At 40.6% G+C, this 13,122-nt stretch overlaps 1 protein-coding gene across 1 annotated transcript; it reads right to left on the reverse strand.

The window, feature by feature from the left end:
• csnk2b (casein kinase 2, beta polypeptide) lies at window positions 1-12,860 on the reverse strand. Its single transcript, XM_050034240.1, has 7 exons — window positions 12,726-12,860; window positions 12,034-12,115; window positions 11,217-11,319; window positions 10,355-10,470; window positions 8,220-8,295; window positions 6,331-6,520; window positions 1-3,345 (listed from the first exon to the last, which is right to left on the reverse strand). The coding sequence occupies exons 2-7, from the start codon at window positions 12,103-12,105 to the stop codon at window positions 3,255-3,257; spliced, it is 648 nt and encodes a 215-aa protein (XP_049890197.1). The 5' UTR covers window positions 12,106-12,115; window positions 12,726-12,860; the 3' UTR covers window positions 1-3,254.
• Window positions 12,861-13,122: the final 262 nt, after the last annotated feature.

Raw genomic sequence — 13,122 nt, forward strand, 5'->3', positions numbered from 1 at the left:
TATGAAAAGAAAATAGAAGTTTATTGAGAATTCTGAATCCTGCTCACCCTTCCACAGTAGCAGAAAGACAACAACAACACAGACGAACATTAGTTAAAATCTGGACACATAAATACCGCTTCTCTCGTATCATGATATCCAAAAACAATCTATTCCAGTCACACAAACGTAAAGAGGGGAGAGAGCGAGGGGAGGGCAGCTGAGTGTCAGCCCCGCCGCTTCAGAAACAAACAAAAAAAATAAGCGGCTGGTGGTCAGTCTGTCTCTAAACCTGAACATAAATAATGAGACTGTGCTGTGAAGAGACACCAGTGGGATCAGTGCAGTGGTGGAGTGAGCTGAAGGATTCAGATTGTCTAAATTCCTCTTTCTCCGGGTCTCCTCCTCGATCTTTACAGGGGTAGTTTGACATTTTGGGGAATTATTCAATTTGTAGCAGCGAGTTTGATGAGAAGATTGACACCACTCTCATATCTGTACATTAAATATAAAGGTACGACCAGCAGGCTGTTAGCTTAGCATAAAAGCTGGAAACGGAAAAACAGCGAGTCTGGCTCTGTCCAAAGGTAATAAAATTCACCTACCAACACCTCTAAAGCTCAGAAATGAATATGAACTTTGTTTTTATTTTGCATTTCCATCACGGGTCAAACTATCTCTTAGCAGGGACCAGTTAGCCTTAAGGGCTTTCTAACTCAAACCATTATCTTTTTTGTAAACCTAACCAAGAAACGGCTTTCTGGCAAAAAGCCCTGAAGGCAAACTTCCAGTTCCACTAACAGTAAGTCACTACCAGTTTCCAAGCAACTGCTAACCGGCACATAACCCAGACTAGAAAAGGTCAACAGAGTGCTGCAGGGATGACTTCCTTTTCTTTGAAGGACAACCCTGAAGTTATCATCACTCTGGTTCCTTGACAAAAAGCCTATGGGATTTTTCAAGAACACAGAAAATGATTTACAAGTTTTGTTCAGCAAAATAAATGAACACCACTTTTATGACTTTTGGAGCCTAAATGCAGTTGCCAAAAGTAAAAAGCTATGACTTAAACATCAAAATTCACCAGTAGGGTGTTTACTGACCTATATTATGTCGTAGAATTAAACGTGAAAGTCTCTTGAGCTTGTGTTAACCACAGACCTTATTTAAAGCATCTAACCAAAAACCCATAGACTTAATGACGAGGGAACTGGAAGTACAAAAATGCTACTTAACTGACACGTTTTAGGATTCTTGCACCCTTTAATTGACCTTTTTACACTTTGTTTGTTGTAAAGATTGAAGAAACAAGATATCGTGTGTTAATTAAGGAGCTTAAGCTTCTAACAGCTATAAAGCTCATTAATTAAAACAATACTCTGTGTTTAATTGCCTCCAAATGGAGGTCAACTCGCCCTTTCTGGCAGAAATCTCTTAATTTTAACCCGAACCATGATCTTTTTCCTTAACCTAAACCTAACCCCAATGGCGCACTTCTCCCAACAGCTCATTAAAATTTGATTTTCCTCCTTGGTCAATGCTAAATGAAAATTAGGCCACTAGTTTATCCTACTGAAAAATGAAAAAATGAAGAATTTTGATACCCTTGAACAGAGCTAGGCTGTGGATGTATTATTAGATCTGGATACTGGACCCCAAGATTGTGTCTATTTAGTCTGATGAGAGTTGCTAACCAAGCCATACACCAAAAATGTGTCTAGCTTCGACGGTATGCGTTAGTGTTTCTGCAACTCGCCCCGCCCCAAGTTCCTGCTCGTCTCACAGACTTAACATTCTGCTGACGTCCCAGGTTTAAATCATTTTTCTTTACTCGAAGAAGTTTAACAAATAAAATACCATCTTGGATCAAAAATTCACGATAGACAGTCATAACTGACCTTGTTGGCAGTTTGAGGTGTCCTGTCAACAGATTTACAAAATGTTCTCTTTTACAATGATGGTCTCTGGTCAAAACTGGAAGCAAGGCTGAGCCGCGTTCTTGGGAGCCCTACCTTGCCAGGCTAACTGTTTTCCCATTTTCGATCTTTATGCTAAGTGAAGCTAACTGTCTGCTAACAGTAGCTTCACGTTACCACAGAGAGGTGCCAGTTTTCCCATCCTCTCTTTGCAAGAAAGCAAATACGCGAATTTCCCAAAATTTCGAACTAATTTTTTTTGACGGAAGATGAAGCTACGAGGGAAGGGGGTTGACAATACAAATGCAGCTAAGCCTGCTGCTGCAGGAGGGGACACATCTCAGAAAAGTAGCACAGGTTATATTTTCACTTCGGTACCAATACAGACAGTTGTTTGACACACGCACAGACAGCTGGAGAAACGACACAGGCTGATTACAATTGTCTGAACGATTCATAAATTCATGTTAGTTTAATCTATTTCTACGTTACCTCCTCTAACAGTGGAAAGGAAACAAAAAAGAAACTAATGTTGCTTGTGCCTTGAAAAAAAATAAAAACAACCTGGGTGTGTTCTCTGAATCTTAAGGCAAATTTAACAGAAAGCTTTGTGCAATAACACCACAAACGTCAGACAAACTGGTAACCAAATTCTTACAAATCAGTGATACAAAAAAAAACAAATAAAACACCCACCATCCAAACTGTCTCTGCGAGTGCCAGCCTGAGTGTACATGCACTGGGGGGGCTAATAGAGAGAGGAGGCTTCCAATGATGGAGGGTTTACCACCACCCTTTACCAAACTGTGCCAAATACAGAACAGACGCAGAGCCAGAGATGAAAGCCGACTCTGCTTTTGCACTTTCTTCAGCTTTCTGCCTACCAGCCCTGAACATAAAAACCTTTTCTACGGGGAAAGGTTCCCTGTAACTGATTACATAATGTTCTCATCAGCATGCTCGTGAACAGCAGCAGCAGCAGCATGAGGCCCCTGTATTGTTCAGCTTCCTCTTACCTCACCCTCCTGTTTTTGGCACTGATGAGTTTGGTAAGGTACGTGCATGGAATCCCAACTGTGTGGATGCATCTATGTATTTCTGTATGTATGAGTGCGTGTGTGTGTGTGTGTGTTTGTGATTAAGATCATAGCTGTGCGTTTTTTTATGTCTCGCTCACACTCAAAAATCTTTACACTTTTTCATTTACCCTAATCTAAACCAAAATAATACAGTCTTCAGGGTGGGGAGGGGGCACCTGAAAAGCTTTGTAAAATGCAGGTGACTCCTCCCCTTCTGATGATAACTCTTTCCTGTCTTCTCTACGAATCTTGCTCTTCCACCTGCTTTGTCCAGGACGCTCTAGCGGATGGCCTTGACAGGGCTCTTGAAGCTGGAGGCGGCTTGCAGCTGCAGCTGGTAGGCCATGGGGTGGATCTTGAACCCGTACAGCCTGGAGAGAGTACGTAACAAACGTGTGTGAGCATTTCTTCTGGCCACTTTTCAGGTTGATTACAAAAAATGACTAAAAAGGACACGAGTCACTCAGAAGCTACAAATATTAACTTCAAATAAAATAAGCGAGATGCAACATAAACAAGCAAACTGAACTTAATGAGACTGAGTACACTGTGAACAGTGATGTGTTTGCTTTCAGGGAGAGAGCAGGGATGTACTCCTAACATCTTAAGCTCTTGCTGTTTTCCATCACCCCACCCTGTCTGTCCCTCATGTGATGTGCCTGTACAGACATCACAACACAGTGTAATAGGACTCAGGAAAAGGATGTGAGGAATAAAATCACCTAAAGTGATCAGAAATCTAATGACATTTTTAGTTTTATTATCAGCCTGAGACCAAGACTGGGGTTTAACTAAAGAAAAGCATGTGATCACTGCCACATTAAATGTTAGATGTTCATATACGACACATGCTCAAGTTAATTTGTGGCACCATGTACAGTGAGTTCTCTAAAGCTGAAACAATTAGTCCAGTAAAGCCATAATCTAATATCAACTGTGGAGTGTACTGGTATGTGTACTCATCCTGAAATGGTTGGTACAGGACATTCCATATGCCTTGTGACCCAACCATCAAACTGTGCTACTTATGTGTACGTCTCACACTTATGAGATATAAATAATGGAGTGCAGTTTTGGAAGTGCACTAGCCGCTGTCTATCAGCTGCAGCATGCTACTCTGCTTAGCCTAGCTGGCTGAGTTAGTCAAGCTCAGTTTGTACGAAGCACTTCAAACATTTCATTTACAACATCATCATCTGAATGTGTAGATTAACAGAACGAGACAAAAACACACTACAAGTCGAGTCCCTCTCCCCACAGCGTTCAGGCAGCCTCCCACTGCAGATTCTGACTGTGCCAAAGTAATAACGAATGTGTTTATCACTACGTACATGCGACCAAACTTGCATAATACCAGGGGTGTAAATCACAAGTTTCATCACGATACAGAACTATACAGAATCACCAAGTCTTGCACGATATGATTTCGATTTGATAAAATTTAGGGGCCTGCCACCGATGTAAGATGATACCAGTAAATATCCTTCATGTCTTTTTCCTGACTGCTTCCCATTGTCTGCGTGGCAGTAGGCTGCTAGCAATGTTTGAATGTTTAGTAAGGAGGAGCACTTGGACAGAAATGGTGACACAGACGTACCATGGGAAATTCAGAATAGAGGCAATCTTTAAGATGATGATACGCATCAATGTTTTCAATATGGGTCGATAATATTTGATTGTTGACTACTGAATCGATATTGTTACATTCCTACATAATACTGTAACTTATATTGTGGATAATACCAAATTAAAACATATGATTTAAGTGCTTGAGCCATGTGCCATCACGTGTGCATTCTAGTCAGTCCATTCTGCCCGCCCTGTTAATGAGCGCTGGCGGCAATTCTTCTGATGGAGAGTTATATTACTGATATTTGTGCTTTTTATTTTTAGTATCTGAGCCACTGTTGAATGTTTAAATTTAAAATTAAAAAGGGTATTTTCTGTAGTTTTTGTTTTCCCTGCTGTATCAAAAACGTACCAAACTGTGCATTTTGTGTACCGTTACACCCCTTAAAGTGATAGTTCAGGTTTTTGGACATGAAGTTGTGTGAAACGCTGACCATCTGTAGCTCTGATGTGACGGTGTCACTACTCTCAACGAGCCTCCTGCTCTGAGAAATCGCCCGTAGCTTACCGGAGAAAAAGTAGTTCTGAAGATGTACGGGGGACACGTAACCAAAAGGTTTTAAGCTACAAAAAAGTATGCATGTGTTTTGTTAGACTATTTCAATAATTTTAAAACATCCCCGCATTACGTCAGACCTTGCTATCAATTGGGACTATTTTCTGGCCAGTATCACTCCGCCGTGCAGGCCCGCAAGACAGCACGGCAACAGAAATCAATAAGACAGTTCATCACCACGCCGTGCAGGTGCGCAGGATAGCAACGGCTAACGAAAACTTCATCGGCTGTTTCCAACAGAGAACCAGTAGGCTATTATTAGTGAGGAAAAAGATGTACTAGCCCTATATATACCTACTACTACAGCGCAAACACCGGCTCAGGCTCACGACACACTCTCGTCAGCTGCTGTAGGTAAACAGAGGAATACCAAAATGGTGCGAACTTGTGATTTCCCCAGCTGTGGAATAAAAACATCGCCGGCTCCCAATTCCATCGGTTTCCTGTTACAGACGTAACCCGTAGGCAACTTTGGCTTGTGTCAATTGGGATGAGCGTTTCACACAACTTCATGTCCAAAAACCTGAACTATCACTTTAAATTAATAAACTTTTTTTTTTTCAAGCAAAAAAAGATAAACATTGTCTCGGGCCAGCTTGGAGTGTTGGTCTGACAAAACAAGCATTTCAGTACAACCGCTGTTGGCATTTTTGATGGGCATTTTTCCTGATGACCTGTAGACAAAACAAATATAACTTGCAACCATAAAACGCAAAACAGAAAGTGCCGATTGTGACTCAACTACAATATTACAATTAAAAGAAATGCACCAGACAGTTTGATGATCTGGCCTCGTTTCATATTAGCGTAACTATCGCTCATTAGAATACATTCATCAGCCTATAGTGTACGGCTGCATTTTACTGACTGAAGTCATCAAGGTGATTATTATGTTCAACTTTAAAATAACTTATTTTTGAGCATGAGCAATATTATAAATGAGAGATTTTCCTGTTGTCGTATAGTATTACACCAATCACAGCATTATAGATGCTGTGATTGGTGGACTCTTCACTAATGATGTGCACTTCAAGTGCGTTTCTAATGGTGTGAACAGCAAGACAGTGTCCTCTAAAGCACACACTGACTGGTCAGAGTGCAGATAAATTACTGCTGCAGTGCATCACATTTCTACAGGAACACACCTTCAAGTTTGATCCGTCGTACTCACCTTGGGACAAACTGGTTGGCGGGCCTCTTGGGCCTGTACTCAGGGTGAACCATGAAGAGCATGTGAGGAAAGCCAGTGCCAAAATAGGCTCCATCTGTGTGGTGGTGCCTGGAGGACTTGGGTGTGTAGACGTCCATACATTTAGGACAGTAAAGCTTCACCATGGCCTCTCCTGGGATGTCTGACAGGCCTATGGATAAAGAGGATGAGGAAGGACAGTAGAGGAAGAAAGTGGTTTAGATATCAGATATAGGCAAATCTTATCACAGCACGGGGATGCTACTCATAGAGTACAAAAATATCCATGCTGCTTGTTAGTGTTTTCACTCTGCATTAGTGTTGTCATGGTACCAAAATTGGAACCCACGGTATGATACCAGTGAAAATATCACAGTTCTGAGTAGTATCACGATACCACAGCAAAAATGAGGCAGATGTGCCTTTTGTCATTTATAAAAAGATAAATCACTTTTCTATAATACATCACTGATATTTCAGTGGAATAAATTACTTATTGACTTATTCATACTTCAAAAACAGCATCAATAAGTGATTAACATAGGGGGGATTGAAATAAAATAAATAAATAAAATAAAAATCAACCAGCCACCCTCCTCCCCTGACAAGTTAAGAACAGTCCCTAAAGTGCGGTGAGGTTTGTGGGCCGTTACCTGCCACAAAGAGAGAAATGTGAACGGCTTGTTTCTCCTCTGACACGTCACATACCTGTGTGCCGCCATGGCTCGGTTGTTCAGGTATTTCTGGGCAGTCATGACACCAACGAAGAGGAAATTATTGGACCGGGAGCTGGGCTTCTCGGTTGCCGGTAAGCCGTTATCTTGCGCCACGGAGCCCTATGGCTCTGCCGTATTCCTGTCTGTGACCCCCGTTCAACTCACAACCGGCAGGATTAGCCTTTCGTTTCTGCTGCTAGTTGAAATCTGTACTTGCACAGCGTGCTCCTGAATGATTTCTTTTGCTCGCACAAAACTATTTTTAGTTGCAAATGCAGTAAAATGCTCGCATCATAGAGCTCTGTGGAAAACAAATCACTGTAGCATATATAAACAAAACGAGCCTACAAGTAAAAAAAAAATAAATAAATAACTTTCACTGCTTAAAGATACTCAGTAGCTCAGCTAATACCTGAAATGTCACTGGAAAACAAACCACTGCAGCAGCATATTGAGTGCCAGGTGGCCAGTGCGCGCCGTTATTGGACCGCGCACGCCGTTATTGGACCGCGCACGGACACTCACCCTCTTGTGATTGGACTTTGAACTTATCCCACAGTAGTGGTACCGTGAGGTACCGTATTATTATGGTACTCCAACATTATGTTATCATATGTACCGTGGTGTTTAAGTACCACAGTCTACCGTTGGTACCAGTATACCCTGCAACACTACTCTGCATCAATTTTATCATCATGTCAATGTAAATTTAGATTTGAAAAACAAATTGTATGATTTGAATTGCACTGCGAGATTTGTCACGGACAGAAGGGGTTGGTGGTTCTAAAAATCTACAGAAAGAAAACTGACTGTGCCTTTACCAAAACATTCACAAAAACAACACATCACTCACAATGACGTCTCTGTGAGACAGCAGTCTCTCAAAAATTAACAGTTGCAGGTATTTTTACATATGCAAAGCTGGGGACAGACCGTAGCTACATTCCTAAATAACACTCTTTGATCCTCCGGAGCAACAAACTTGATGCAAAATCAAAGTTTGTGTATATTTCCAATGGTGAACAAACAGAAACCTATGGTTACAAGTGTTAATTACCGTCATGCAAGCCACAACATTTTCATACTTGCCGGCCACATTGTGCTGCTTTACCCTGTCTTGTGGGAAGTCGTTTGAATACGAATCTTTTTACTCACCGATAGGAAGCATGGGCTGATTCTCACAATAGACCCGAGGGCAATAGCCGAAATCTCCCTGTTGATACTTCTCCAACTGCAAAATATAAAACAGGATATTATTATAGTCTACTAAAAATACTGATAGGTGGCAGGCAATCCTTAAAATTTACACCTGAAAAAATGTGCCAGGAAAAAAGTTTAACATTTGTGAGATTACAGTAAAGATAATAAAAAAGTAAATACAATATTATACATATATATATATCCTCCAACTACAGAATGGAGGGCTTCACAGGTCTACCGGGACCCTTGGACCCAAGACCTTAATCAGGATGGTACAGGTTTGGATCCACATTATATTATGGTCAATCATGTCTGCGTTGAGTCCCATTCTATTACTGCAGGTCCCAGGTCTGTTTATCATCTTGTATAATACCCATGTGGATCCAGGAAGAAATGCATAAACCCTGTGTGTGTTACTAGCGCTGTGATTAGGCTGACTTAGGATCAGATTAGAAGAGCAAAAGCAAGGTGAAAAAAAAGAAAAGAAAGTTGAGCAACAGCGCCACCAAGTTGGAGATGGATCAGAAGACAGATGAATAGTGAGCTCAACAATATTCACAACTTGGATGAATTTCATTAAAAACTCTTAATTCTTTTGATTGGTGGACCCTTATGGACTAAACAGACAACCACAACAACAAAATAACTGATAATAGAATACAATTAAAAATAAAAATAGAACATTTAAACATTATATATAGTAAAATGGGTAAGGACAGTTTGTTGTATCTGACATGAAAAATGTTTTTAGCAGTAGAATGGCATTTTTAATGGCAATTTGAATTACCGGGTTTATTGAGTCTATAAAAAAGACCTCCTCTTAGACATGCACCCGATTGGGTCTATAATATCTTAGGCATTCACCTGCATGAATATATCGACAGATGCCAGTTCCTGGACGATGGAAACGATGAATCAATCAAAAATAGTTTTATGTCCTTTCGATCAATTAATATTAATTGCTGCTCTACATTGTGTATTTACTTCTCAATTGCATTTGCCTATTCTGTGATGAGTCAAGACAAAAAATTTTAGCGTTACTCTGTGGCTAAATTCACACTACAAGCCTTTGTGCTTTGATTTATTGTTCAGATGCCACTTTTTTAGTCTGGCTGTTCACATTCTTTTTTATGTGTGGCTAATATCTGATTCCATAAGAGCTGATCACAACTACGAACTGACCTGCATGCACAAAAGAACAAAATCAGAGACATGACACGCTGTCGTCTAAGTAAACATGAGGGCCACTCATGTTTACTTTACTTACTTACACAGTCAGTGTTTGCAGGTTTATGTATAAGTTGATTTGCAGCGAATTTGTGAGCAGATGATGAGGAGAAAGACAGTTGAGCTTTGATTATGGCTTTTTGTGATGCAATGGCTGCTACTTCTGTACAGAGGTGTGTGTGGTTGTGGAGTCAGAGCCAGGAATGGTGGGATCGACGCATGGATGGGAAGTCACATGAAAAAAATCAGACCTGTTTCTGAGTTAGGACCACATGGCCCGAACCAGAATTAAAAAGATCTGAGTTTAAGAATGTAAAAACAAATATTGTCAGGAATGTAATTAAAGCATGACACAGCTTGATCACATACAATCAGGTGATAAATTAACTTTATATAACGCAAAAAAACATCTACCAGCCACCTTCATATTTTTCCAGCATTTGTCTGGTGCTAATTTCCCACCCTCTGTGATTCATCCTTCTATTGTTTTGATGGTGCCATCAGAAGGTGGAATCTGACACTGAGCTATAAATCCAAACCTATGTTGTAAGTATCTATGACAGAACTGCTGTTGCCCCTTGCATCGAGCGTAAACCCAGCTTTAGAAACTGTGACTGACAGCGATTTGCTTTAGTATACAACCTCTGTAATCATGCCTGACCAATGTTTATCCATTTTCCTATTCACCCCACAAAAATCAAGCATCATCACCCCCTTTTAGCAGCAGCAGTGTTTTAAGCTGACAGATTTCATCTCACACGGTGTAAGTAATTTTCCATCCCGTCGAGAAGAAAGTAATGGAAAAACAGCTTCCCTAATGTAGACAGGGGGTAGTGGAGTTTGCTGATGCAGCTGACGCCTACCATCTGTGCGATGCCTCGATTAGTGAGGATGTAGCGTGCGTGGATGAGGCCGTACAGCATCTCGGCTGCCTGCTCGATCAGGTCGCTCTGGTTGGGATTGTCCTCCAGCTCCTCATCTGAAGAAAGAAGGGAGCAGAGAACACTGTTGGTGTCCACATTTCTTTTTGATGATTCACAGAGATGCAAAACTGTGCTGAGAAACATTTTCAAAAGGGACAGGGAATACCAAAAATACAACAGAGAGAGAGTGCTCCTCTTAGATTAGAAAAAAAAAAAAAAAGAATAGGGACACAACAGCTTTCAAAACATTTTCTAATCTTGGAAAGGGCATAAAGACAACAGCAATTCTGAGGGAGCCTAAGGAGAAGTTAAAATAACTCACATGGTTTCACAGATTCTGTGAAAATGTACAATGTGACAAGTATAAAACGGCCTGCACTGCTGGGTGTTAATGTGTAATTATCTGACAAGGAGAGAGGAAGCCTGAACAGCAGCTGAGCAGGAAAAATAATCTCAAAACAAAATAATGCCAAGATCAAATGTTCATTTTTATTTAATAAATGACATGTAACAGTGCTCAGCATGACAGATTAAAAGAGCAGTGTACATTACAGTCAAGATATATGATGATAGCCTTCTAAATGAAACACCTGACACTCCTTTACTCTTTCACCTCTTGATCTGTTACACATGTTCACTGGTAAATGAAGATGAACATTTGGTGTCAGCATTTAGATTTTAAAACTGTTTAAGGATTCTCCTGCTCTCCTGATGGTTCTCTCTCCCATCTAGACAATTATTGACTGTTCCCACTGTGCTTAACTAGATTAAAGAATGTGGAGGTATGAATATTTATACAGACCTGGTTCAAGGTCCAGGATCATGTCTAGGGCCTGGCGGTAGTGGGGAACCTGCTCATTGAGCCCCGTCAAGTTGAACTTGTCCTGGATGTAGTCTTCATCCACCTTTAGTTGAAAAAATCAGATCAGAAAACTGATTATTAGGAAACAAGTTAGCATGGCATATAACTGACAGGATAGGTTCAGGTTTTAGGCGTTTTAGTCGCTATAATCATTCGAGTTCCCTTTCAAATGTGAGAACACCTGGGCAGAGGAGTATTGTTTTAAGCTAAACTTGAAAAATTGTGAGCCTATTTAATAAGGAAAAGAGGTTTGTAAGAGTCAATACAGAGCAGGTGAATTTGAGGATGTGGCTGACTGCTTCTTCACTTGGCTCACACAAAATTTAAATGTACATGGTTTGTATTAACTTTGACGGAAGTGACGTTTCAAAACCTGAGTAATCTTGTTTTTTTTTGTTACCTTGCAGTCACTTAACGCCATTTTCCCCAGCTTATAGCCTGACAACATTTCCTGACACCAAGTAAGTTTGTTTTATCATTCAAATTCTTCTGGTAACAAGTTAAATGAAGGGATCTTGGAGTGAAATGCCTGAAGATATTAATACAGCACATAATGCACATTATACAGTAGTAGCTCAGGGCTAGATCTGGCTGTGTCATCAAAACACAGTACAATAAGCTTTACTCAGCCCACACAGTTATCGTTTCAATTAACGAGTCCAGCGTTTGTTTTAAACTTAGTTCTGATTTGTTACTACATGGATGGCAACAATGTGCATATACACAGACATATCAGATAGAGAACAAGGCAACACACCTCACAGAAAAACTCATTCCCCCTCAGTCCACAGAACCAGGAGATCCATGACACTTCCTCTGAACTGCTCATCTCTGAAGACCTGTAAAACAGAGGTTAAAATACTCAGCTGTGATCCAGATATTGGTCAAATATCATTGAACTCACACTAATTGTAATATAATAACTATAATAGTAACAACTTCCAGTGTCAAATAAATATCTTTAACTGGTCAGATTCTTCCCCAGTATGTCCACAATGCTAAATTTGGTCCAAAAACAGTGATGTGAGAATGTAATACTCTGTCATGACAAGAATAACTTGGCTGGATGAAGCAATAGCTGCTGCCCAAATCTGATGAAGGCTAAGCTAACAAGCTAACTTAGCCGGCGTTATCTTGTTAATACTGTTAAATTTTCAAAGTAGTCGTTGTAGTACAACTTTTTATCTTGAATCTGTCAAAAACTTATGTAATTCGTGATAAGCCTAACCTTGAATGTCTGGTGTTCTCATAAGACACATAAGCGGTTAATGTAGCCGACGTTAGCTCGCTAAGCTAAACGCCGCTAGCTGCTGGGACCCAAACTGAAATTCAATATGGCGCATCGTTAGAAAACAGGCCTTGGGACAAAGATGAGCTCTTTTTTGAGCTCCCTCCGCCTCTGCGTTTAAACGTCTCGATACAGTTATGTGAGCGAGTGGGTCCACTTACCCGGCTTTCAACTTTTAGACTTCTTAAAAAATCCGACAGCTCAAAAATGTAGCAAGCTCACCGGTGTAAATAAGATGGACACCACCTCCCAGTTCACCCTTACGTTCTTCCTCTTCCTCCCGAGACTCGGAGTCGGCGGACAGCGCCGATGGCGCACTACTGTCGCCCACTGGTGACACTGAGTATTACACATTCTTCAAAAGCGCACTTTTATTGGTTTGTCTTGCAAAAAGGAAGAACCTGTATTTCCATCCGTTATCTCTTTTTTTTTTAACAAACTTCATCAAGTTTGGAGTTATTTTTCCAAATTAAAAAGAGCCTAAATAACCCTTTGTACTATTTGTACTTACTGTTACATAAGCCCCCTCTCCTCTCTCTTTGTTTTATTCTCTTGTCT

Source organism: Epinephelus moara, chromosome 22 (assembly GCF_006386435.1).
Source record: "Epinephelus moara isolate mb chromosome 22, YSFRI_EMoa_1.0, whole genome shotgun sequence".
Taxonomy (NCBI): domain Eukaryota; kingdom Metazoa; phylum Chordata; class Actinopteri; order Perciformes; family Serranidae; genus Epinephelus; species Epinephelus moara.